Source organism: Acipenser ruthenus, chromosome 21 (assembly GCF_902713425.1).
Source record: "Acipenser ruthenus chromosome 21, fAciRut3.2 maternal haplotype, whole genome shotgun sequence".
Taxonomy (NCBI): Eukaryota; Metazoa; Chordata; class Actinopteri; order Acipenseriformes; family Acipenseridae; genus Acipenser; species Acipenser ruthenus.
In genome coordinates, this window is record NC_081209.1 from 12,399,602 (window position 1) to 12,425,348 (window position 25,747).

The following is a 25,747-nucleotide window of genomic DNA, read 5'->3' on the forward strand; positions in this document are numbered from 1 at the left end:
ACACATTATAACAAAGTAGCACTGTATTTGTTATAGTATATAAATAGGTTATAATCACATTATAACGGGTAGCACTGTATTTGTTATAGCATGTGAATTTGTTGTAACCACATAACATGTAGTACTGTATTTTATAGCATATAAATCTGTTATAATAGCATTATAACGGGTATCACTATGTTAAAGCATTTAAATCTGTTATAAATGCATTATAACAGGTAGCACTGTATTTGTTATAGCATGTAAATCTGTTATTTTCAGAGGATGACATCATGAAGGATGAGTATACTGTAATGAATACCAATTGTTAAATGCCTTAATTAGAATATACTTCTAGTTATACATATCCTCTTTACAGAAGACATGACTTTACACTTTTCTCCTCACCTGTATCTCCTCCTCATACATTCTCATACTTAAATCACTCTTCGTCCTGGATCTTCGACCAAGGAACACCAACGAGGTGTGCTGAAGGACAAAACAGGTTTAGAGTTAGTGAGACTGGACAGGACAGGACAGTGCCCTGCAGTAGATTTTTGATTCTCCTTGCAGAATTTTGCTGTTTGTTGAGGTTTGGCGCTTACCCCGTTCCTGTCCATGGCGGAGAGCACCCCCTGCAGAGAGGAGATGCTAGAGGCTGGAGCGCAGGTCTGCTTGTAGAGCTCCAGCACAGTGTCTACCTCCTCCTTCGACACCTCCGTCTCAAACACAATGCCGTTCTCCTCTTCTGCAGAGTGAACAGGAAACAACACTTAACACCTGCTAGGCTGCGTGGGATATGCATTAACCTGTTCGAAGCATGCAGCACCTCCAAAAATGTTACATTTTCACCCAGGACTGTGAGACAAGCTAAGTCAAGACCATTCCTCTATGTAGAGATACACTATTAAAATAAAATCAAGTAAACGTTGCTTGGGACTTGTAGTGTGTGGTGGAACACACTCAATTTAGACCACACTGTTTGCTACAATTTCAATAAACCTTACCTCAAATGCTAGCTTAATATATACAACCCCAAAACTGGCAGGACATTTCACATTCATTTTTTCATGACTTTGTGTTTGAGATGTAAGTGTGGGGGTGTTAACACTGTCTCAAACAATTTTGAAGAAGCAACACAATGTTATTAAGAAATTTTAAAGTACATTTCTGTTTTCTATACGCTTAAGAGTGCATTACATTACAACATACATACATAAATAAATAAATAAATAAATAAATAAATAAAATTTTTAAGATCTCACCTGCAGTGTCCCTGTTCTTTCTGCTGTAGTTCATCCTGAACACGAAGGCGTCGAGAATGAAGGCCACGATTATGGTCATCACCACCTGAAACAGGAGGCTCAGGGTCAGACAGCACTGGGGCAGAGTGGGCAGCACGCCAGCAGGGTCAGACACTAAGGTAGCAGGGTGGGCAGCCGGCACGCCAGCAGGGTCAGACAGCAATGGGGCAGAGTGGGCAGCCAGCATGCCAGCAGGGTCAGACAGCAATGGGGCAGAGTGGGCAGCACGCCAGCAGGGTCAGACACTAAGGTAGCAGGGTGGGCAGCCGGCACGCCAGCAGGGTCAGACAGCAATGGGGCAGAGTGGGCAGCCGGCACGCCAGCAGGGTCAGACAGCAATGGGGCAGAGTGGGCAGCCAGCATGCCAGCAGGGCCAGATAGCAATGGGGCAGAGTGCGCAGCCTGCACGCCAGCAGGGCCAGACAGCAGTGGGGCAGGGGAGGCAGCCTACACGCCAGCAGCCCAGGTCCTTCTAACCATGTCCTTAACTTTTACAGTGAACCATGAATTAATTCTACCAATTAAACCCGGAAAGGAATGACCCTCCAGGACCGGAGTTGATCCACATCAGGTGTAATTATTAAAAAAAGACACGTACTGAGATTTTGTTAATAGTTATATGGTAACACAAATACAGCTGGGACTATCCAGCATTATTCAAGCAGTTTAAAAAAAAAAAAGTGGATTCTATAGGTTTATTTGTTTTAGCATTGTCCTCTGTGAAAATCATCATGCACTGTAAAATGTCCCTGTGTAATGAAATATGACTAATCTTCATAGGGCATGTCGGGTGACCACACAAGGCAGAATGGACGATGTTTGTGCAGTAGAGAGTGATATTAGGATGGGACTCCTGCGGGATTCCCACTTTATGGGAATACATTTCTCTTTATGTTTGCGGGAATGGATGGAAACGGAAATGAAACTGGCAGAAACGGGTGGGACCGGGAACAAAGTGTTTTAAATCCACAGGAACGGATGGGAATGGAACTGAATGCTGCGGGAATTTTTATTAAATATCACAGGATGGGACAGGACGGAATGGAACAGGTCATTTTTTGAAAAAAAAATTATATGTATGGAACAGTACGGGATGCGAAAAATTCTGGTGGGACAGGATGGGAACAAAAATTAAATTGAACATTTTATCATGGGATGGGATGGGAGAGGAACATTTTTGATGAGACAGGATGGGATGGAACTCAAGTTTCATTCCTGTGTCACTATACTGTGCAGCCACTACAAGAGAGAAATAAAAAATACATCCTAAGCTTGAACCAATTCAAGCAATGTGAAACAAACATTCAGGAATTGGGTGATTGTGTGCGTAGATGTTCACATGGGGCTCCCTGCTCACACATTCAGGAATTGGGTGATTGTGTGTGTAGATGTTCACATGGGGCTCCCTGCTCACACATTCAGGAATTGGGTGATTGTGTGCGTAGATGCTCACATGCGGCTCCCTGCTCACACATTCAGGAATTGGGTGATTGTGTGCGTAGATGCTCACGTGGGGCTCTCTGCTCACACATTCAGGAATTGGGCGATTGTGTGTGTAGATGCTCACATGGGGCGCTCTGTTCACACATTCAGGAATTGGGTGACTATGTGTGTAGATGTTCACATGGGGCTCCCTGCTCACACATTCAGGAACTGGGTGATTGTGTGCGTAGATGCTCACATGGGGCTCTCTGCTCACACATTCAGGAATTAGGCGATTGTGTGCGTAGATGCTCACATGCGGCTCCCTGCTCACACATTCAGGAATTGGGTGATTGTGTGCGTAGATGCTCACATGGGGCGCTCTACTCACACATTCAGGAATTGGGTGACTATGTGTGTAGATGTTCACATGGGGCTCCCTGCTCACACATTCAGGAACTGGGTGATTGTGTGTCTAGCTGTTCACATGGGGCTCCCTGCTTACCATGGTGACGATGTAGAAGGTCATGAAGTACATGCGGCTCCAGTGAGAGGTCTGTGACGTCACTCCTTCCTGCAGTGACAGAGTCAATGGATTAAACTGCTGTGTTTACAATGTTATTCTGTCATGGTGTTATTTTGCCATGTAGAACACAGATTCCCAAGCTTACTATATCCTCAACAATCTAGACCATTACAGATTATCTTTTTCTTTGTAAAAGTACTGCATTTCAAAAAAATACCACTAAACCACCCTATTCAAATGACTGCTTATAATCAAACAACAACATCATCCATGTTCTCCGGGCAACAATAAAGAAACAACAGCGCTTGTGTTTTCTTACCGAACAATACATCGTGTACAGGTGATGACCACTCTGAATTATTGTTGGCAATTAAAAATTAAGCTCAAAATCTTTAAACTCACCATTGTGATATACCAATTGTTTACCACAGTAAGCTCAAACAATGTTACTGAAAAAAAGGAGAAAAAAATATGTTAAAACTTATTGACAGACATAGGGTCCTAGAGGGTGGCTTTTTATACTGTGCAGTATGCTGGGGGGGGGGGGGGGGTCAGAAGTGCATGTAGTTGTGTCACCATGGCCTACACCATCCAATGTGACATGCAAACATACAAGTTCCTCCATATGTCCCCTGATTCTGACACTCGTAATAAAATACTTAACATATGATACATGGGGTGCAGCAGCCTTACAATCTTAGACAAACATTTTGGGTATAACATTCGTCAATTTTATTAGCCCACTGATTAAGGGAATAGCTATAGCATTCCTTGTAGGATCACTGCCAAATTAGTACTTGAAGTCATGGATGAAGCCTTGCATCATTCAAAACGATAAAACTGAACTTGGACGTGACATTTCAGTGATGTTTCTTCAATACAATTGGATCGATGTGGAAGGTCTGTTGTCAAAGTTGCTTCAAAGACACCTTTAGTGAGAATGGGTTTGTTGGATATAGCAGGCTACTTTAGTGAGAATGGGTTTGTTGGATATAGCAGGTTCCTTTAGTGAGAATGGGTTTGTTGGATATAGCCGCTACTTTAGTGAGAATGGGTTTGTTAGATATAGCAGCTACTTTAGTGAGAATGGGTTTGTTAGATATAGCAGCTCCTTTAGTGAGAATGGGCTTGTTGGATATAGCAGGCTCCTTTAGTGAGAATGGGTTTGTTGGATATAGCAGGCTCCTTTAGTGAGAATGGGTTTGTTGGATATAGCAGGTTCCTTTAGTGAGAATGGGTTTGTTGGATATAGCCGCTCCTTTAGTGAGAATGGGTTTGTTGGATATAGCCGCTACTTTAGTGAGAATGGGTTTGTTAGATATAGCAGCTCCTTCAGTGAGAATGGGTTTGTTGGATATAGCAGGCTCCTTTAATAAGAATGGGTTTGTTGGATATAGCAGGCTCCTTACCGAAGCTGTTGACGATGTTGTTGAAGTTGTTGAGATAGTAGTAGCCCTCCTCCACCACAGTGCGGTTCCCCACAGTGTAGTTGAGCAGTCGGTACGAGTCTGCCACTGTGCTAGTGCTGGAACACAAGACAGCGCATTCATTATTAGAGGACCAGACCCATACTGTCAAATCCCCCAACTCTAACATCTTCAGACGCGTTAGATTCAGCCTTTTTATAAACCCTCCCCAATTCAGACCAACATTTTTCAAGCATGGATACAGCAATGCTATTCTCATAGGGCAAAATTTACTACAGTGGATGCAAGTCCTTTCAGTGTATTTAAAAAATTAAAACAGCAGCAATACTGAGATGTGACACCAGTTTAAATTAATTAATTTCAACTGTAACCCTTGCTTTTACAAAAGACTATGACTGGTCCACTACAGTAAAGGATGCAATTTTAAATGTGTTGTTTATGGTTGATAGATCTCTCCCCTCTATTTTTAGTCTTCATGAAGCACCAGCTTACTTGCAGCAGTTTGGATAGACGACGCCAACAAAGAACTCCATCCCCACAATGGCAAAGGAGTAATAGAAGATAAGAAGGGTCAGCCCCAAACTGGAAAGGAATAAAACCAGGTAAGGACTCATTGTCTATCTGGTAGACATCATCTTTATGACTTGGTAAGAAAAACAAACAGTACCTGGCCATTCTAGGAAGCAGTTCGAACATGGTATCGAGAACATTGCGATACCTCAGCTTGATTTTAAACAGCCTAAAACAGAAGGGAACAACACAGCAATCATCATCATGTACCACTCTGTTTGCAACCACCTGGAGCTCCATTATCAAACTATTCCTAATGAACTGCATTCATATATTTTAGGTTTTCACAAACCTTAGGAACGTTAACTAGTAAGACTAATATTCACACTACAGACACTAAACTTGAAATATTACGAAAGTTATTCAATCTTTAGTACAATAAGGTTGAGTACCTTAATTTAAACATAATTGCTTTGATCCGATTATGAACCGAGACAATATTCTTGAGAATTCCTTATAAATTAAATCTTGTTTGCCTCATATTTCAGTTAGCAATGTAACTTCCGAGGAATAAAGCCCTATATTTTAATAGTTATGGATTGATTAGGCCACAATAACAAAAAAGAAACACTTGTGGTTCTGGTAGCCAATCATAAGGGAAATGTCAATACTGAGACACCATGTGGTACCCACAGGATTGCGTTGAACCTGGTTTCTCTCATTCATTCTCCTCATGTTTCCCTCATAACCGGGAAAAAAAAGCTAAAACATAAAGGTATTACAAATCGCCAGATACGTATATATAAATAATATATATATATATATATATATATATATATATATATATATATATATATATATATATATATATATATATATATATATATATATATATATATATATATATATATAAATAATTAACAATATTTACCTAGCCTAGTTTTTGTATTCTATACTCAGAAAATGCTTTGTCTCTACCTTCCGTATATTTTCCATACTGTTCCCAGAACCACATCATACATTTTGCTTGACCTTACAGAAATGAGGAAAGAGTACCGCAAGAGCTGAAGAGGCCTGAGCACCACGATGAAGTAGAAAGGCTCCATATCAAACGCCAGGACGATGAGGCCAAGAAAGGCGAAGAGTGTCACTGAAAAATCAAACCTGCAGCAGGGCAGAGCAGAGCAGAGCAGGCTCGTTACCACAATTCTACAGCTGCTCCTCAACATCACAAACAAAAACACTGACAAACAAAGACACAATAATAATAATAATAATAATAATAATAATACTACTACAGTGCACTCTGTTTATAAGAATCACTCGGCGCGGTGAGGAGGAGGGGGCGGGGGGGGGGGGGGGGGGGTATTGCAGAGCTTTGTATCTCCGCTTAATGAAAAACTGTGAGATTTGCATCGCAACACAAAATAAGCAAGCCTCAGATGCTTAAATGCAGTGGTAGTCCTGACAGTAAAATTCTGTACTGTGAAGTCATTTTTAATTCAAAGGCCATTACACATAACACCACACGGCAGTTAAACTAGGCACCCTCACGAGACGATTGCTTCTCAAGTACACTGTAGTAAAATAGGATTCTGCAGCCTTGAGTAAACATAATCATGATCATATAACAAGTTGCTTACCCATGAGGACTTGTTTTAATGTATTGTCCTCAGTGCAGTGGGGAAAAAAACGCTAATAAAACAAACAAACAAAATAAACCTAGCTTTCAGTTGGAGAACTAACTAAATAATACTTTGTGTTGTCCCTGTGCATACATGCGGGAACTCATGACATCTAGTGGTCAACTCACTACACTGCAGGGAACAAAGCTTTAATTCTCAACCACAGTAATCACATCACTCTGCTTTTAAGAATCAACCGCTTATAAGAATCAAGTCATCCGGGACGGATGTGATTCTTATAAACGGAGTGCACTGTAAAAATAAACTATTACAAATATCCAACGTTAACAAGCTATATAAATGGCATTTTAAATGTCCAATCAATTTTGTATTATACATTCTTAGGAAACAATAGAATTTGCCATATTTAAAAATCTTGCTAAATGTGATTTATCACAATACTTACAGGTTCCACCCAGAGCTGAAATATTCAAGGGGCCCCAGTCCTGTGATTTTTAACAACATCTCCACTCCATAAACTGAAAGACAGAGAGAGCAGGAATCAGCAAATATTGTTGTGCAGTTCAGACAGTCTGCACTGTGCTACACCTACACAGGTTTAGTGGCTTGGAGAGGAAAGTGGACAACGACCCTAGGAGTGCACTAAAATAGCACTTACTTGCTCTACATGAATCTCACCCTTAAGTACTGCCACCCATTATGCAACACTAACCTAGTAAGTGCCAATGATCCCACTCATTTTTTTAGATTTTTAAATGTAGTCAATTTAAACTGCAGTTAGATGCCTTTGTAAACCTGGTCAACCTTAATTTGGATGGAGGCAGGCTTTCTCATCCATGTATGCACTGCCTTAAGCTGAAAAAGAGGAAGCTGGAAGCCTAGGCTCATGTCTGTCTGCGGGGGGGGGGGCAGGCGGTTCAGCATTACTGAGCTATGATGCAAGGTCTTTGCAGGGCAGCTCAGATAGCACCTGATACGTTTGAAAACTTACTTGTGAGGAACAAAATGTAACTCCAGGGAACAGTTCCTGACGAGAAGCTTCCATCTGCACAAGGAAGAATTTTAAAGGGCGATGATCAACAATTGTTTATTGAATGTCACATCCGTCTTTGCACTTACCATTGCAGTAACCTTTTTAAAAACAGAAATAGTATATTTGTGGAACCACCTGCTTAAAATCTTAATATATCCTTTTCTTCATTTCGTTTTACAGCATATTTAGTAAACTAGGGGTCTGAGATCATGAGGTTTATTGCTTTGTTCAACATCCAAAATACCAGTAGGTTACAGTCGTAAAGCAAGCTGTGATGAACAAAGTAAGTAAAAATAACTGCAAACTGTACCACAACAGAAGCACACAAAGAGACAGTGTTTTTGAACTGTAAATGTTATTTTCTAAAGGCATGTCAAACCTACATTTGTGTTTGCTGCCTTGCAATGCTGGGATGAAAACCCACCGAATGTTATATAAAACTAACATTTTCCTTATAGTTGTATACTCTGTGAAACTTACTGATTTACAGGATAAAACTTCGGTTCACATTGATGTTGTGAAAGCCATAATAAATACATTTACAAATGTAGATTGATTTTCCTTTTTGTTCTACTTTTATAGTCAGACTAATAATTTGTTTATGTAGGTATATTGTATTGAAAAAAAAAACATGGTTGAATTTTCATCCCGTGGCTTCACATACCATTACCCACTTCCTCCGTGACTTTGAACAAATGACTGCTCCGTGACTTTTTGGTACAAATTTCTGTGACAAAAGCCCAGCGTTACTTATAACACCGTGCAACAATTTTTTTTTTTTTTTTGGTTCCTGGGTAGTAAGTGTTATTTCCTAATTGCTTATGCCTCAAAAGTATAGAAAACGGCTATTATTCCCCACAAACTTTGCTTTTGTGACCAGGTGTGGCGGAGTGTCCCGCCCCTATGTATTATTATTTGTATTTTTGTTTGCGGGGCGGATAAAAGCGCCGCGTCTTTTATTATTATATTTAAAAACCCTGTGAGGATGCATGGCTGATCAGCTACTGATTATTTAACTAGCTGACAGTCATGCATCCTTACCAAATGCGTGCAGACTCTGGCCGAGGAGTAATAAGATAATTAACAACTAGTTAACCCCTCGGCCAGAGTATAAGAACCTGCAGCTGTCCATACTGCAGAGTTAAGTGTACAGAGGAGAGTACGGGAGAACACGGGAGAGCGAGCAAACACAATTGCTATATTTAATATACTTGTTGCTGTTTATTTGTTTGGCCAACGTGCCTTTTTGTTTTGTTGTTTGTTTAAATATTTTATTTTTGTTTTGTTCATTAATAAATCCACGCTGAGTGAAATAGCATTCAGCTTCACCCGCCCATCCACTGTTTTGGTGTCAGTTACTTCCTGGTCCGTGACGTCATCCACCTCACCACTGCGAGCCAGACTGCCACACCAGGACAGTGATATTTTGAAATGTACCTATTTTCCAGAACATTCCAGATAGATTCAGTGCTGAGTAAACTTGGAGTAACTTCTAGAACTTTCCAGTAATATAAATAGTAGTATAAATACAGGGGCCTTAAGCCCACCAGTTTAGTTCCAGCTGCCTAAGTGGATACATATCTGCATTTTTCTGAGATGGCATCAAGGTCATAGGAGACTTCAAAATGGTGGCATTCCTGATGGGTCTCCAAGGCGGTTTTACCAAGTTTCCCTGCTATCTTTGCCTTTGGGACAGCAGGGACACCAAGGCGCACTACCACAGGCGGGACTGGCCACAGCGGACCGAGTTCTCTGTGGGGAGGAACAACGTCAAGTGGGAGCCACTGGTGGACCCCCGGAAGGTGCTGATGCCACCACTGCACATCAAACTGGGCCTTATGAAACAATTTGTCCGAGCTCTAGATAAGGAGTCGGCAGCCTTCAAGTACCTTCAAGACTTCTTCCCTAAGCTGTCTGGAGGCAAAGGTCAAAGCCGGTGTCTTCGTCGGACCACAGATAAAGAAGATCCTGGAGTGCAATGAATTCCCCAAGAAGCTCACTAGTAAGGAAAAAGCGGCTTGGAACAGCTTTGTCGCAGTGGTTCGGGGCTTCCTGGGCAATCACAAGGCTGAAAACTATGTGGAGCTGGTTGAGACTCTGGTGAAGAACTACGGCACAATGGGCTGTAGGATGTCCCTCAAAGTCCACATCCTTGATGCTCATCTTGATAAATTCAAGGAGAACATGGGAGCGTACTCGGAGAAGCAAGGCAAGCGCTTCTACCAGGATATACTGGACTTTGAACGCCGCTACCAAGGACAGTATAACAAGAACATGATGGGAGACTACATTTGGGGGCTGATTCGTGAAAGTGATTTACAGTATAATCGTAAATCTCGAAAAACTACTCACTTCTAAATCTTTTGTAGTCATTTTTGTATTACTTTAGTATAAATACATGTTAATTTGGATTCATATGTTGTTTTTTTCTGACTTTATGTGAACAAAAAGACACAAATTCGCCCGTTTTCTCATTGGAAATAGGTAAATTTCAAAATATCACTGTCCTGGTCACAAAAGCAAAGTTTGCGGGGAATAATAGCCATTTTCTATACTTTTGAGGCATAAGCAATTAGGAAATAACACTTACTACCCAGGAACAAAAATTGTGTTACATAGTGTAATCCATATAGAAATGCATTCCTATCATTTCAAGTCAGCCAGAGTTTTTCACAGTGTAATAAAACTGTCAGGAAGGAAAACAGCAAGGGCGGTATTTCATACAAGCCATCCTGCTTCAGACAGGAAATGAAGGAAAGGATTGTAAAAGCAAACCAAATACTCAAAGCCAAATTTATAAGACAGGTACATTTAGAGAAACTCCTAATAATTTAAAACAACTTGCTATTCTTAGGATAAATGAGTCAAAGTGAAAACAAAAGTGTAGGGGAAAAAAAAAAATCTCTAGTAAAATCATTTGTGAATGTTGTGATGCTGTTAAGAGGAAATATTTTAAAATTCCATAGCGAAGGTGGATATTTATTTCAAAGTAAAAATGATTACCGTGCATCATGAATGTTTGCACCAGGATCCACATTCCATTTACTGCAACTACGACATCTGCCAAGAAAAACAGTAAAAACAGCAGCGTTATAAACTCAAAAAGAGCTCCTCTGGTGACCATGCTGTGGGATTGCAGCTCCTCCCTGATACAGTACGGGAACAGCTGATCTTCATGGCTCTTAATGAATGATGGTTGTTTGCTAACATTGTTTTATTGATGGGCTTATGAAACAGTAAATTATCTGCAGGTCTGTACAATGACTGCTGTCTCTCATGTCAGGAGGCTCTTTACAATGGGAAATCATATTCCCTGCAGTACATTAGTGAGGTGTACACCCACCTTTCACTCAGAGATGGAGAAGCCTGGCTATGACAGTGCAATATGTATACGGGTTCCTCTTTTCATCTCTGTAGCACATAAACAAACCTGTTATGGATACTGGCCTGTGTTTCTGGCATACATCAGTAACCCTACAGTTCAAACAAAAAGGGCACTTACACATTGCATATTGGAAGGCTTTGGATTTCACAAGAATATTAATGCCTAGAAAATGAGAGAATCAAAAAGTGAGTAAAACAATGACAGACATCTTTTGTGATTGATCAAAGAAACAAAACATACCCCACCCCAACCCCAATCTCCGCAAATCACACCAGTGTGAGCTGCAGATGATTATGCGCATAGCTCTATTATTAGTCAGCAGTTGCTTATATGGAATCATTTGTATACAAATCTAACTGCCTGTTTTCATGAGTCTCATTCCCCTAGCATCATGAAGCCAGATAAACATTTTTTGATCAATCCAACATGGCGTTCTGAAATCATAAGCCTCACCAGCTTTCTTCGAAACTAACATCCAAACCAGAAAACCTATATAGACTGTAAAGTGTGCAGCGGTTGTAGCTTGCGCACATAACACATCACAGGTGTCTATACCATGAAAAAGTGCCAACTGGATTTGACCTTTGCCCTGAACTGTAATACTGTCTATTTTATTTATGTTTGTTTCATCTGTGGAATGGCTTGGTGTGGACAGGCGTCATCACAGCTTGGCCTCACGGTTCTGCAAGCGAGCAAGCGCACCACAGTCCTATAAACACCCCCAGCCATTCAGGTATAGGGAATGAGTGAACTAGCCCACTGCTCCACCTAGCCTCCGATCTGTAGGAATCTCAGTATTAAACAAACCCAGCTGGACTCAGGACTGACTCTTTTCAGTAGAAAACAAGAGGTCTGTTGAAACTCTTTTTCCCCTTCAATACAACTGCAGTTGTGACAGCTGACTCATCATTCATAGGTCTGGCTGCTTTAATTGAAGTGGAACAACTAAAGATGAATCAATTACACAAACTAAAAGATGAAGTTAGAACTAAATAAAAAAAAGTGGTTTATCAAAAACAGGTTTGTGACAAGATGGACCGAGGTTTGAGACTCAGAGACAGTATAAAGTTCAAAATAAAGATTTTTAATAAACAAAAATAATCAAATAAATAGGCACAAGGGCCAAACAAAAAGGTTTAAACATAAAATAAACACAAAGCAAAAAAGCAAAACTTACAAAAATAAAGGTTTCCAGGCTGGGCGTTGCCTTCACTGGAACAGAAAACACAGCACAAACAAAACACTCCTTCAACAATTCTCTCTACAATTCTCTCTCCAACTCTCCCCTAGCCAGGGCCTCTCCCCTGGCTTTTATCCCCTGTGGCTGGAGCCCAATTATTCAATAATTACTGATTAGTCAATTAGGGCTCCAGCCACATTCTCACATGTTTTCCTGGCAGGGAGGAATTTTAACCCCCTCCCTGCCAGTCCCAACCATGATCATAAAGACAGGGCAGTACCCCGTCACATATCCCCCCCCTTGTGCCAAGCACAACATGGCCTAAATGGCCACCTCCCCCCTCAGTCTCAGTCCCGGAAGAGGGGGAAGCACAGTGTCCATGGGGGTGGCCATGGTGGGACGTTCGGCACCACCCAATTCTTCGTGGCCAGCAGCTCCCTCTTCCGGGGCTCCGGCCACACACCATCTTGCCGCGAAAGTGCCGCTGGGGGAGCTGGTCTCCTGACCTCCCTCCCCCTCTTCATGGCCAGCAACTCCCCTCCGTGGGGCTCCGGCCATAGTGTAGCGACCCCAGGCGAAGCAGGATCCCCGAAGACCCCAAGCGACGGCAGCAGCAGCGGACCCTTGGGAGGCGACGGCAGCAGCAGCGGACCCTCGGGAGGCGACGGCAGCAGCAGCGGACCCTCGGGAGGCGACGGCAGCAGCAGCGGACCCTCGGGAGGCGACGGCAGCAGCAGCGGACCCTCGGGAGGCGGAGACGGGAACGGCGGCCCGGCTCCCTCTGGTGGCGGAGGCGGGAACGGCGGCCCGGCTCCCTCTGGTGGCGGAGGCGGGAACGGCGGCCCGGCTCCCTCTGGTGGCGGAGGCGGGAACGGCGGCCCGGCTCCCTCTGGTGGCGGAGGCGGGAACGGCGGCCCGGCTCCCTCTGGTGGCGGAGGCGGGAACGGCGGCCCGGCTCCCTCTGGTGGCGGAGGCGGGAACGGCGGCCCGGCTCCCTCTGGTGGCGGAGGCGGGAACTGCGGCCCGGCTCCCTCTGGTGGCGGAGGCGGGAACGGCGGCCCGGCTCCCTCTGGTGGCGGAGGCGGGAACGGCGGCCCGGCTCCCTCTGGTGGCGGAGGCGGGAACGGCGGCCCGGCTCCCTCTGCTGGCGGAGGCGGGAACGGCGGCCCGGCTCCCTCTGCTGGCGGAGGCGGGAACGGCGGCCCCTCTCCCTCTAGTGGTGGAGGCGGAAACAGCAACTCGTCTCCCTCTGCTGGCGGAGGCGGGAACGGCAGCTCGTCTCCCTCTGCTGGCGGAGGCGGGAACGGCAGCTCGTCTCCCTCTGCTGGCGGAGGCGGGAACGGCAACTCGTCTCCCTCTGCTGGCGGAGGCGGGAACGGCAACTCGTCTCCCTCTGCTGGCGGAGGCGGGAACGGCAGCTCGTCTCCCTCTAGAGGTCCCTTCAGCCCTAGGCCTGTGGGCTTCCCCTTCTCGGGCCGTGGACGCACCGACTCCTCCCGCTCGGGCCGTGGACGCACCGACTCCTCCCGCTCGGGCCGTGGACGCACCGACTCCTCCCTCTCGGGCCGTGGACGCACCGACTCCTCCCTCTCGGGCTCCTCCCCCTCGGGCTGTGGACGTTCGGGCTCCTCCCTCTCAGGCTGTGGACATTCGGGCTCCTCCCTCTCGGGCTGTGGACATTCGGGCTCCTCCCTCTCGGGCTGTGGACATTCGGGCTCCTCCCTCTCGGGCTGTGGACATTCGGGCTCCCCCTCTCTGGGCGAAGGCAGCGGCTCCCCCTCTCTGGGCGACGGCAGCGGCCCCCATTCTGGCTCTCGGGACGGCAGCTCCTCCCCTTCTGGCTCTCGGGACGGCGGCTCCTCCCCTTCTGGCTCTCGGGACGGCGGCTCACCCCTCTCTGGCTCTCGGGACGGCAGCTCCTCCCCTTCTGGCTCTCGGGACGGCAGCTCCTCCCCTTCTGGCTCTCGGGACGGCAGCTCCTCCCCTTCTGGCTCTCGGGACGGCAGCTCCTCCCCTTCTGGCTCTCGGGACGGCGGCTCACCCCTCTCTGGCTCTCGGGACGACGGCTCCATCCCTTCTGGCTCTCGGGACAGCGGCTCCATCCCTTCTGGCTCTCGGGACAGCGGCTCCTCCCCTTCTGGCTCTCGGGACAGCGGCTCCTCCCCTTCTGGCTCTCGGGACAAAGGCTCCTCCCCTTCTGGCTCTCGGGACAAAGGCTCACCCCTCTCTGGCTCTCGGGACGATGGCTCACCCCTCTCTGGCTCTCGGGACGATGGCTCACCCCTCTCTGGCTCTCGGGACGATGGCTCACCCCTCTCTGGCTCTCGGGACGACAGCTCCACCTTCTTTATTGGAATGATTGGGGCGTCTCCCATATCTACCGCCAGGTAATTAATGACCATCAGGGCCAGCTCTGCGAAGGACGCCGGGTGATGCTGTTCCTCCCACTTTTCCCACCTCCCCCCATCTCGACGCCACAGCGTGTTGACAACTATGGGGAGGTCGTGGGAGAGGTCTGCCTCAGGGTGCATCAACCAGTCCCATATTTCCTGGGATGGTGGTGAAGGCGGTGATGTAGGAAGTGGTGGGGTGGCTGCCGAGGACGGGGTTTGCAGCTGCTCCTGGTCCCGATTGTGGGGGCATCCTGCCCAGTTGTGGCCATCCACCTCACAGTACCCACACCAGTCAGCTGGTAGCCCATCTGGACAGGACCTCCACTGATGATCCTCCTTCCCGCACCAGGAGCACCAGGGGAAAAGACTGGCTGGGTCCTCCAGCTGGGGTGGCTGTTGTTGCAGCAGCCTACATTTCTTCGGCTGCTGCTTCTCCTGCCTTTGCCGCTGTCTGCTCTTCCCCATTTAAATCAAGTTTCCAAAAAAAACTCCCAAAATTCAAGAAAGAAAAAAAAAAATTACTGCTCTGAGCCTCCAGGTGGCGCTCTCCCGTTTCTGACACCAAATGTGACAAGATGGACCGAGGTTTGAGACTCAGAGACAGTATAAAGTTCAAAATAAAGATTTTTAATAAACAAAAATAATCAAATAAATAGGCACAAGGGCCAAACAAAAAGGTTTAAACATAAAATAAACACAAAGCAAAAAAGCAAAACTTACAAAAATAAAGGTTTCCAGGCTGGGCGTTGCCTTCACTGGAACAGAAAACACAGCACAAACAAAACACTCCTTCAACAATTCTCTCTACAATTCTCTCTCCAACTCTCCCCTAGCCAGGGCCTCTCCCCTGGCTTTTATCCCCTGTGGCTGGAGCCCAATTATTCAATAATTACTGATTAGTCAATTAGGGCTCCAGCCACATTCTCACATGTTTTCCTGGCAGGGAGGAATTTTAACCCCCTCCCTGCCAGTCCCAACCATGATCATAAAGACAGGGCAGTACCCCGTCACAAGGTTACATTTGAAAAAAAAACCCAGATGAACAGGGGTTTTGGGTGCTTATGACAGGCAATGTACAGATTATATGAGGGGACAAAGGGACAGTTCAAGCTAGCTGTCTGTGCTGTCTCAATTATTGTAAAATGTTACCTTTGAAAATGAGGAAAGTGGTGTGTGGGAAGTCATCAAACCAGTGTTCTCCACTTCTTCTGGTCTGGATTAGTGCACAAACATCACATGGTTAAGGAATTTAATGGAAATCAAACCCATGTACTATACCAAAAGCAAGCGGAGGGGGAAAAAGTAGATACCTTCCATTTCAAGCCTGTAACTGCATAGAAGCTGTAAAAATCCTGCAAGCTGAAAAGAGGATTACAAATGTACAGTTAAAGGATATACTTGCAGCTGTATATATGCAAAATCATAAATCTATAATTCAATAATTACATTCAATTTGAGTTGATAGACATGTTTTTCATCCCACTCGTTAACTTCAATTGTTTACCTGGATGTATATCGGCCCGTTATTGCATTATGTGGGGAAACCCTACAATTAACCTGGCGGGTTACTCCAAAAGGGTGGGAGTATGTTATACAGTTCTCAAAAATAAACAAAGAAAACAAATAACCCTATTCATGTTTTATCAGTTAAAGATATTAAGCAGAGAAACTATTGAATATGATTGTTAAAAAAGCATGACATTTCCATGACATGAAGAATTCTAACTACAGCTTTTTATTATATTGTTATATTGCATTTGGAATATGCAGTTGCGTGCCGTGTGTGGGGTTACCCGAGTACTGGAGTGCTGGAGTGATTGAGTGCCTTGAAGGTCAGGTAGCGGTCTCTAGCATTCATCCGGGGCCGGTAAAACCTCATCAGCCCATCAAACTGCTTGAAGGAAACCCCAGTGGGCCTCTGAAAGAAGATGTGCAGGGTACTGTACTCTGTTCTAATTGTAGTATTGCATTTTATTTTGTTTTATTTAGGGACACTACTATGGTTATTTCATTTTGGGCTTTTTGCTTTTCTATTTAATAAAAAGCTTGTGTAGCATAAAAACAGTTATGTTTTTACTCAACTTCCTCTAATATCCAAAGTGCAAAACAAAGCACCCCCTCCCTTATACTAAGAAAAAAAGATTTGCATAACTGTATTGAGTCTTTAATGTAACTAGCACTCGGAGACTGAAATCGGTGGAGAAAAGGGTATTACTAACCAGTAGGTCTTAACCTTTTCAGTGGCATAAAAATATTGTTTAAAATAGAGGTCTTATCAGGAATGTCCAATCACGGTCCTGGAGGGCTATTCCACTCCAGGTTTAACAGGTAACATTATACTTCAGGATCTGGATGGAGGTTTAATTAAACAATTTAGAACAGGGTTGGAACAAAGACCAGTAGTGGAAGGGCCAACTTTGGCTACCCCTGTCTGAACTCTTTCTGCTCTTGTTTTGATCTTGATGGGAAGTTGTAATCTCGTAAGCAGCAGTTTGAGTTAAAACAGAGGCTGGTTTAAAATATATAGGCAGAAGGAGCCAGCGATTTCAGAAGACTACTTCAGAAGTATTGATGACAGCAAGTAAAAACCCTTATAAATAGTTAATTAAATCCATTTTAGAAATCTTAGGTCTTGCAAAAATATAAATTGTTATATTCTTATTTGTAAGCCAGTTTTCTGAAGACAAAGTTACAGCACAGTCAAAAACAGGATGCTGGGTATCTCTTGGATTATATGAAGGAGTAGCAGACTTAAACTAGCAGTAATGTTCAAGGTAAAACTCAACCATTATAGCATTATACCCTTTTCGATGTGTTTTTCAGGTTTTGCCTCACCTGTTTGCTGACCAGAAGCTTGAAGGCATGATCGACTGCTGATCGCTTGTGCAGAAGTAGGGATTTAAATTTCATCTTTTCAACTCCGTTAAAGGTGTCGAATACCACAGCAAGGAGCTGGATAATAGAGAGAGAGGCATCAAAGGATTGACCACTAAGGCTAATAGAGTCTATCAAATCAGGCAAAAAAGAAGAAACAAGGACAGTTTGTCAGTGCCAGTGACACAATACAGGTGTCTGTACTAGGAACACGTGGGTAACTAAGAACACATGCAACATCATTAGACTGTTTCAAGTTGCTTTTAATTTTTAAAGACAAATAATTGTGTTTCTTGTCTCATCCAGCAAAAACAATGAAAAGGACACACATTATACTACAGACACTGTCAGAAGAAAAGTCTCACACTAACCCCAATTCTGGTACTTGCAACAGTACTTTGGAGTGGTAACACCTCCTATATATTATAGTACTATACAAACTAATATACTGTACTGTAGCAGGACTGAGGCCCTGAACTTGTAAATAGTGGTGTGTTTTTTTGTTTATTTATTTTGAAAATAAGTTTGGCAGGGATGGTGTTAAAATCCCATCCCTGCTAAAAATATGTGTCTGATGTGGCCATTCCCAAATTGGTTAACTGATTGCCAATTTGGGGATGGCCAGCTGTATATGAGAGGAGTCAGTGCCTTTGTTCTGGGTCTCAGGTAGTTTAGAGAAGGGCTGAGAGCAGCAGGTTATGCTCTCTATCCTGCACCAAGACAGTTTTTGCTTGTGTGCTGTTTTTTGTTGTTTTTTTAACCATTTACTTTGTTTATTTAATTGTATAATAAACGTGTGTGAGAAGTGTTGAACTCAGATGCTAATTAATGCACTGCATAAGTGGTGTGAACTTTTCTCCACTGTTGCTGTTTAGTCCCCAGATGTCTTTAGAAGCAGCATAGTACTTATGTACACCATAGCGTATACATTTAGTAAAAATCGCGATACTTGGTTGTGAAACTCTGCAGGGTTACAATGAAGACTGCACTGACCCGTGGATATATTTACTTACTAGATTCATGATGAAGTAGAGTTCTATAGACAGATATACAATGAAGAACACACAGGACCAGGTATTCCTGGAGTAGGCTGGCATCATCACATCTGGAAAACTGCAGAACAAGAGAGGAGTTGTATTCACTACTGAGTACCAGTGAAGAGTACTCCTGTTACAAATTCAACTCCAAAGAGAAGCCATTCAAAAGGGCCCTCAGATATGAGATGTCAGTGTAGCAGTAGGAGTGTAACATTATCCTAGTCACAATATGATGCAAGTCACTATACAATAATTATCACACCTCTGTCATGATCCCGGTGTCTAATACTACACAACTCACAGGTATTGTAGGTATAGGGTAGCAGTGTGGAGTAGTGGTTAGGGCTCAGGACTCTTAACTGGAGGGTCATGGGTTCAATCCCAGATGGGGGACACTGCTGCTGTATCCTTGAGCAAGGTACTTGACCTAGATTGCTCCAGTAAAACCCAACTGTATAAATGGGTAATTGTGTGTAAAAATAATGTGAATGTATGTAAAAATAATGAGATATCTTGTAACAATTGTAAGTCGCCCTGGATAAGGGCGTCTGCTAAGAAGTAAATAATAATAATAATAATAATAATAATAATAATAATAATAATAATAATACTGTAGACGTGACATTAGCTCTAGTTAGCCCTCTATCCTATCTCTGGTATTTATAGTAAAGTAAGACACTGTACATTAAATATTTAAAAGGTACAATGGATGTTTATTGATTAGGAATGACAGAATAATGATTTTACGGCAGTAATAGACTCACATCCCCTGGTGCCTAGTCTGGATAATAGTTTTAACTTTACCTTCTTCTGTTTTATGGGATATAAAACCAAGTTCCCCATCTTCGATCCACATGTTTACAACCACATACTGGCCCAAAGAAGCTTCACTTCTCTTGCCCAGCACGGCGGTGGATGAAGCGAACATGCAGGATCAAAGAGCTACCATGCACACCTGTCTACAGATCAGCAAACAACTGACTGTACTCACTTGGCAGTGGTCAGGAGGACAAACAGACTGACAATGCTGTTTTCCAAAGTGTTGAAATACTAAAATTGGAACAGACAGTAATGTTTAAAATTAATATTTGGATTCAAATGGCAAGATAAAGGAAGGACTGACAGAAGTGTGTTCCTTTCCAAACAGATGGCATTATGTATGGATTATTTTACTACAAACAAAACTCAGATGAGCAACAAGTATGTCAGTAAAACATATTCCTGTAGAGCTATCCAGTATCATGATCACTATGGCACACATCCAGTGTATGTGCACTTAATATGTAAGTGCTCTAGATATATGTAAAAATGAACATATGAAGAGACAGACAGAAGCTAAATTTCCAGATTTCAATCAACACATTTGGCAGCCAGAAGTCCATAGACAATTTGTTATAACAATTAAGAAAATGTAAAATATACTTACCGGGTCTGATGGATTTTGAGAAAACAAATAGAATCCTGCAAAGTATATGTTTTTAAAGATTACGCGGTTTCAAATGTGATTTCAATCATTGTATTATACTTGCCTTGTTTCTATAATCATCATGAGTTCTGTGCTCCAACATTGACTTATTAACATGTCTTCCATAGCTTCCTTTAACTTGCTTGACAATGTGAACTTTGAAAACTCTGCTTGCGGCACATGTTCATGTACAGAAAGATTAGGTATGGCCAGCATAGTTGAAAGGCTATATTATTACATGATGTATATGGACTCAGTAAGTCTGTTTGGTAGTTAGGATTGTCCAGGTAAGCTCAAAGCAAGCCCAGTCATGTCAAGAGTGACACAGAGAACATGTATAACCAACACCGCCCAGAACCACTGTGAATGATTACTATTAGTTACTATTAGAAAAAGTGAAGAATCTTTCTTACTCAGATCAAACTCTAGGAAGGTACTCACCTAAAATGGCAAATATAACCATGAAAAACAGCAACAGTAGCAGAATATCAATGAAAGGCGGAAGAGACTGGAAAATCTGACGCAGATTCCTGTGTTAAAAACATAAAAACAGCCAATAACTTATCTGCAAAACAAAATCGCAGAACTGACACAAAACAGCATAGTGAAAGGAGAGTTGGGGATCTAAACTCAATTGAGAGAGCAATGAAAACAAGTATATCAGGGGCTTGTGTCTCTCCAACAGCAGTAAATACAGCATTCGAACCTATCAGTAACAACCTACAACAGCAGTAAATACACCATTCGAGCCATCAGTACCATGTACAAGTAGATCCCATGCTCTGCATCCCTCGTACGCACATGACGTAAAAATATAAGTTACAGCCAGATGCTTCAAGACACCACAAGATTATGATACTTGTAAAGAATATTATCATCACCTGTCATCAGTTGGATAAGTGCATGTCTAGATGTATGTCTATATCTCTTTCCCGAGCACACCAATAAACATAATTTCTACTTCATTTCTGTTTATTGTGGTGTTTCTTCTAATAATCTGAATGAGCCATAAGCAAACATGTATGATATACAATTTTATGACTCTGGCTTTGCGAACAATCCTGTCTATTTATTATTTCATGGCTATGCTTTAGTACTATGTTGCGATGCCACATGGATCCAATTGCAATTAATTTCCAAATAATTTTCCTGTCGCAACTGTTATCTATGGTTCACATACTCTGGATGAAAACAATTAGGATGTTATACTGTGCGAGGCCAGGCAGGGCTCCTGTGCTGGATTACCTCCGGACTGCGCCGCAGTATCTGCAGTCCACCAGGAAGATGGGCCTCAGGGCTCGCGTCACGCGCATGTGGGACAACTGTCTGACCAGTACCACGATCGCCTCCACAAACTGCAGCAGCAGCACACAGGTCTGCAGGAATAATATAGACAGATAGGAAAGAGAGAAAGAGGTGGTCATTATGAATAGAGGTGAAGGTAATCTGTGAAACAGAGATACAATCAATTCCATGTGCAGTTACAAGAGACATGCAAAAGCCCGCTCAGGAGGGTTGCTTAGAAACGAGCATACTGGGTCTCGCTTGTTGATTTGGGGAGAGGGATGGTGCTTGACATACCTTGACCATCGTCCTCTTGTGTCTGATGAAGGTCTGGAAGCCCAGCCAGCGCAGTTTCATACACAGCTCAAACGCCACCATCACCAGAGCAAGCAGCTCCAGTGTGGTGTGGATCTACAAAGAGAAATCAGGGTTAGTGGGATCTAGGACAAGGATGGTAGGGAATGGATGTGCATACAGTCAGCATCACACATGAAACAAGCTTGCTGGTCTCAAGTTCTCTCTTAGTAGACAGTGGTCCAAATCACAAAACAATAACCCATTGGATTCTTGATCGCCCAGTGGCTGTAGCGGGTATTATACCCAATATATGGATTTACTTGTAGTTCTGACAGCATATTTTTAAAAGTGGAGCTTCTACGTGGAGTTTTTGAATGTAACGTCACTAAACCTAAACAAACTAAATCACACAAACAAAAGATGAGGTTAAGGGTTACAGAACAAGAAACACATTACAGTACTTTACTGACTTTGCCATATGCTGCGCTGTCCGTTTTGCAGCGCTATATATTTCAACATAATCCTACGGGTTATTAATCAACTGAAAAAAAAAAAAAAAAAAAAGCTAGCTTTCGCATGGTGATAGAGGATTTGTATTATAAGCACCAAAGTGTATTCAAAGTCCCTCCAGCAACAATGCTAGTCCCACAACAGCCGTCAATTTCAATCAGAACATTATCATTGTATCAGGATTATGTAGAAAAACATAAATCAATGGAGACACAGCACAGGCAAAGTAATGCGTTCCTAATAAACATTGCAGGGTGTTCCGTAACCCTTTAGAAAGGAAAAGAACCTCTTTAATACCAACAAAATGGCAGCACAGCTAACAGGGGTTAAATATATGAATCATATTCAAAATAAACTTTATAGAGGTCTATTTTTGTTTTACAGCAGTTTAAGAGTGACTTACAGATGAATGTTCTAAGAACACTGTGACTGTTCTGAGGTGGAGTTCCAATTCTAAAAGGATGCATTGTCTTCCATGTGATCTTTGTGATTTGGACAAAAGGGAGGGAATCTTGAACCATTTATTAACACCCTTCACCTTCACCCAACTATCTAATTCACATGTAATCGTACCATTGAAGACTCCCATATTCCATTTCATGATGTTGATTACCATTCACAGAATCTAAATTCAAACAGATAGTAAACCCACAGATGTGCATCTCTATTCAACTGGACATCTAAACTACTAAATGTTTACAACCTTGCGCTTCAAATCAAATGTATCTGCAACAACACCGATAAATACCTTAAAAGAATCCAGGAATTTACCTATCAGTTCCTTTGCCGAAGGTATCCCTTAGACATTGTTAAATCAACAAATTCAATCTAGCACATTTACATTTAAATTCAGAGAATCTCTCTCTCAACAGGGTGAAAAATAATTTCATCAAAGAAAAACTAATTCTGTTTGTGGTTGATTTTCACCCTATAGCGCCAAATTGCAAGTGTACAATTCAGGAAAGTTACCCATTAGTGGCCAATTCAGTAGAACTCCAGAAAGCCATTACCAAGCCTCCTGTCATATTTGTTTTTCGCCAACCTCCTGTAGCTTGTTAGTAAGAGCTGAATTAAAACAACCCGTCATAAATCCTGAATCTCACCACTGCACCTCAAACAGACGCACGATCATAAACTTGCTGATATGAAGATTCTTCCAATAGTAAAAGAGTACAATGCTAACATGTTCGATAAAAGAGAAAAAGTATGGATTCAAGAACTTAAGACTATTTCCCTATGGACTGAACTTATATTTGAAGGAATGTATTTGGTAATAAAATGCTTCAGGGGATATGTTACTTCTTTCCACCTCATTGTATTAGATCCAGCGTGCTCCTCCTAGAATGTCTGCTCCTGATTAAATCTACTTTGTTTGTAGGCTCCTTGGCCTCTTGCCCACACTGTTGTGACGACGGTGTAGTACGTACGTAGATGTCAAGGCGCAGTGTGGGCACTGCAGGGGCCTCGCACAGTGACAGCACCATCAGCAGCAGCCCTGTCACCAGCTCCATCATGTAGAACAGGTGATTGTGAGCAAACAGGTAGGCGGCCAGCGCCTTGGGGTTCCTGGGGTGAGTGAAAAACTTGTCATTGTTCGCACCTTCCTGTGGGAAAAGCAGAACATAACACAGTTAAGGAGTTTTTTGTTTGTCCAGAACCTGAGTGTTTTTAAGGTATGTTTCCTAGCTCTAACAGTGTGTCTTGTTTCAGTTTTTCAAGCACTCTGCCAGAGCATTTGTAAAGAGGAAGTAGCTTGAAATGCCATTTAAATTATTTTTTTGATTTTTTTTTTTTCACATTCCCACACTGTAGAGGTTTTCCAATCATTCTGAGTGTTAGTGTTCTGAGTTACTATCATTTTTCTCTCTATTTGCCTTTATCATACTTATGGAGGAGAGCTTGCTTGGATAATACTATCTGCCAGACCTTATCTATTCAGATCATGTGACAATGCCACCTTTAAGAGAGTGAGGTGAAATATACAGTACATATAAACCATTCCCATCTAATCTTTGAACCTCCAGTGTGCAAAGGTGGCAGAGAGCGAGAATGAGGCATGCAGCCCATGGCACAAGTCCCTGGAGCTGTCAAGAGACAGACAATCATAATGAAGACTGGAATTTACTTATTTTCGTTTGGTCAGAGAAACTTTATTTCCCAATCTTTAACGGTTACAGTATATGATTACAGTAGAGCTTGTGACTCTGTGTGCATTGAAAAATAATAGTTGTTTTGCAGCGATAGCCAAATGTAGTTAACTAGCAACAGAAATGTAAACTCAGCTACAAAAGTGGAAGTTTAATCATCCTATAAAGCTCAAACCTTTGTTATTTTGTACTTTCAATTTTTTCCCCCGCAAAAGTCATAAACCAAGTAAAATACGCACACTTAGAATTAAAAAAGTAAAATGCCGGTTAGCGTAGGCAGTGGTGGAGTATGAAAGTATATACATGTGATTTATTTGTATTTGTATAGTTTAAGGAAACACCAGCCGGTTCCACTGTAATTAAAAGATCAGGATTATTTTACAGAATGCATCAGTAATCACAAAGATACTAAATATTGAAACTGAATCATGGTCGTAACGCTATTGAAATTGTCTCTACACGTCCTTTATAAGGAATAGAGATGCTTTATCAGATATCCTCACAGGAAAGAAAGGTGAAGCCAGAAGCAATCTCTCTGTTTTGTTCAACTAAAGTCAAAGGTTAATGCATTTTATATTTCTGATAATAGCAAGTGCCAATCAATAAGTCAGGGGTTGGTTTTACTTTTCATATAATGCATGCACATTCTCCTTGGTGTTGAACTTTTGTCTGGCAGATCTGGAGTTGTCTACTGTACTAAAAATCTATCCTAGCCTTTAAATTCAGAGCGCAGAGGTATGGTTATATCTTCAGACAGACCTTAACACAGGAAAGCAATTGTCCAAATTCAGAAGTTTCATTTAGGTTTAAACTTTCTTCTCAGTTTGGGAAATCATAACCATTGTGCAAAATTTATGTACAAATCTCAAGGTGGTTGAGGTTTAGGGATGGGTTTGTACAGTGTAAACAGGATTTGATGTTTAGTCTCCAGAGCTCAATGTAGAAAGAAGTGAAACTCTACCATCAGCTGTAAAGCCATGGCTATATCTAAAGTCACATCCAAGCCAGACACGTGACAGTGTTGTAAGGAAATATTAATATTTGGAATGTATGGTATTTTCAATGGAGAGATATTGAGCACAGAGTTTAGGTGGGGTATTCTGGAATGCAGGGTCTGTCTCAATAAATTACAGTTCGGCTAGAGAGAGCAAATATGACCATTTATGGGCATTTGAGGAAAGGCTCCTCTGTTATGCTGTTTGGTTGCATGGGGGATGGGAGAATCTCAGAGATATTATTTATTTCTTAGCAGACGACAGAGACTAGAGGAATGTTTGTGAGGCTTGGGGACTGGCCATGTACACAGGTTTAGGTGGGGAAGGGTCTCA

At 42.7% G+C, this 25,747-nt stretch overlaps 1 protein-coding gene across 3 annotated transcripts in view; it reads right to left on the minus strand.

Moving 5' to 3' along the window:
• Window positions 1-25,747, minus strand: part of LOC131699082 (two pore channel protein 1-like) — a 43,400-nt gene that overhangs the window by 3,838 nt on the left and 13,815 nt on the right. For all 3 annotated transcript variants that reach the window (XM_058994829.1, XM_058994828.1, XM_058994827.1), the window contains 24 exons: window positions 23,700-23,876; window positions 21,763-21,876; window positions 21,427-21,557; window positions 20,623-20,711; window positions 20,143-20,177; window positions 19,708-19,766; window positions 18,693-18,792; window positions 17,641-17,757; window positions 16,599-16,723; window positions 16,116-16,164; window positions 15,955-16,018; window positions 11,350-11,394; window positions 10,851-10,907; window positions 7,806-7,859; window positions 7,260-7,332; window positions 6,225-6,332; window positions 5,326-5,397; window positions 5,151-5,240; window positions 4,641-4,756; window positions 3,634-3,680; window positions 3,211-3,279; window positions 1,245-1,329; window positions 585-727; window positions 388-468 (listed from right to left, as the gene is read on the minus strand). In XM_058994829.1, the coding sequence (XP_058850812.1) occupies window positions 388-468; window positions 585-727; window positions 1,245-1,329; window positions 3,211-3,279; window positions 3,634-3,680; window positions 4,641-4,756; window positions 5,151-5,240; window positions 5,326-5,397; window positions 6,225-6,332; window positions 7,260-7,332; window positions 7,806-7,859; window positions 10,851-10,907; window positions 11,350-11,394; window positions 15,955-16,018; window positions 16,116-16,164; window positions 16,599-16,723; window positions 17,641-17,757; window positions 18,693-18,792; window positions 19,708-19,766; window positions 20,143-20,177; window positions 20,623-20,711; window positions 21,427-21,557; window positions 21,763-21,876; window positions 23,700-23,876 (2,100 nt within the window). The remainder of the gene's footprint in view (window positions 1-387; window positions 469-584; window positions 728-1,244; window positions 1,330-3,210; window positions 3,280-3,633; window positions 3,681-4,640; window positions 4,757-5,150; window positions 5,241-5,325; window positions 5,398-6,224; window positions 6,333-7,259; window positions 7,333-7,805; window positions 7,860-10,850; window positions 10,908-11,349; window positions 11,395-15,954; window positions 16,019-16,115; window positions 16,165-16,598; window positions 16,724-17,640; window positions 17,758-18,692; window positions 18,793-19,707; window positions 19,767-20,142; window positions 20,178-20,622; window positions 20,712-21,426; window positions 21,558-21,762; window positions 21,877-23,699; window positions 23,877-25,747) is intronic.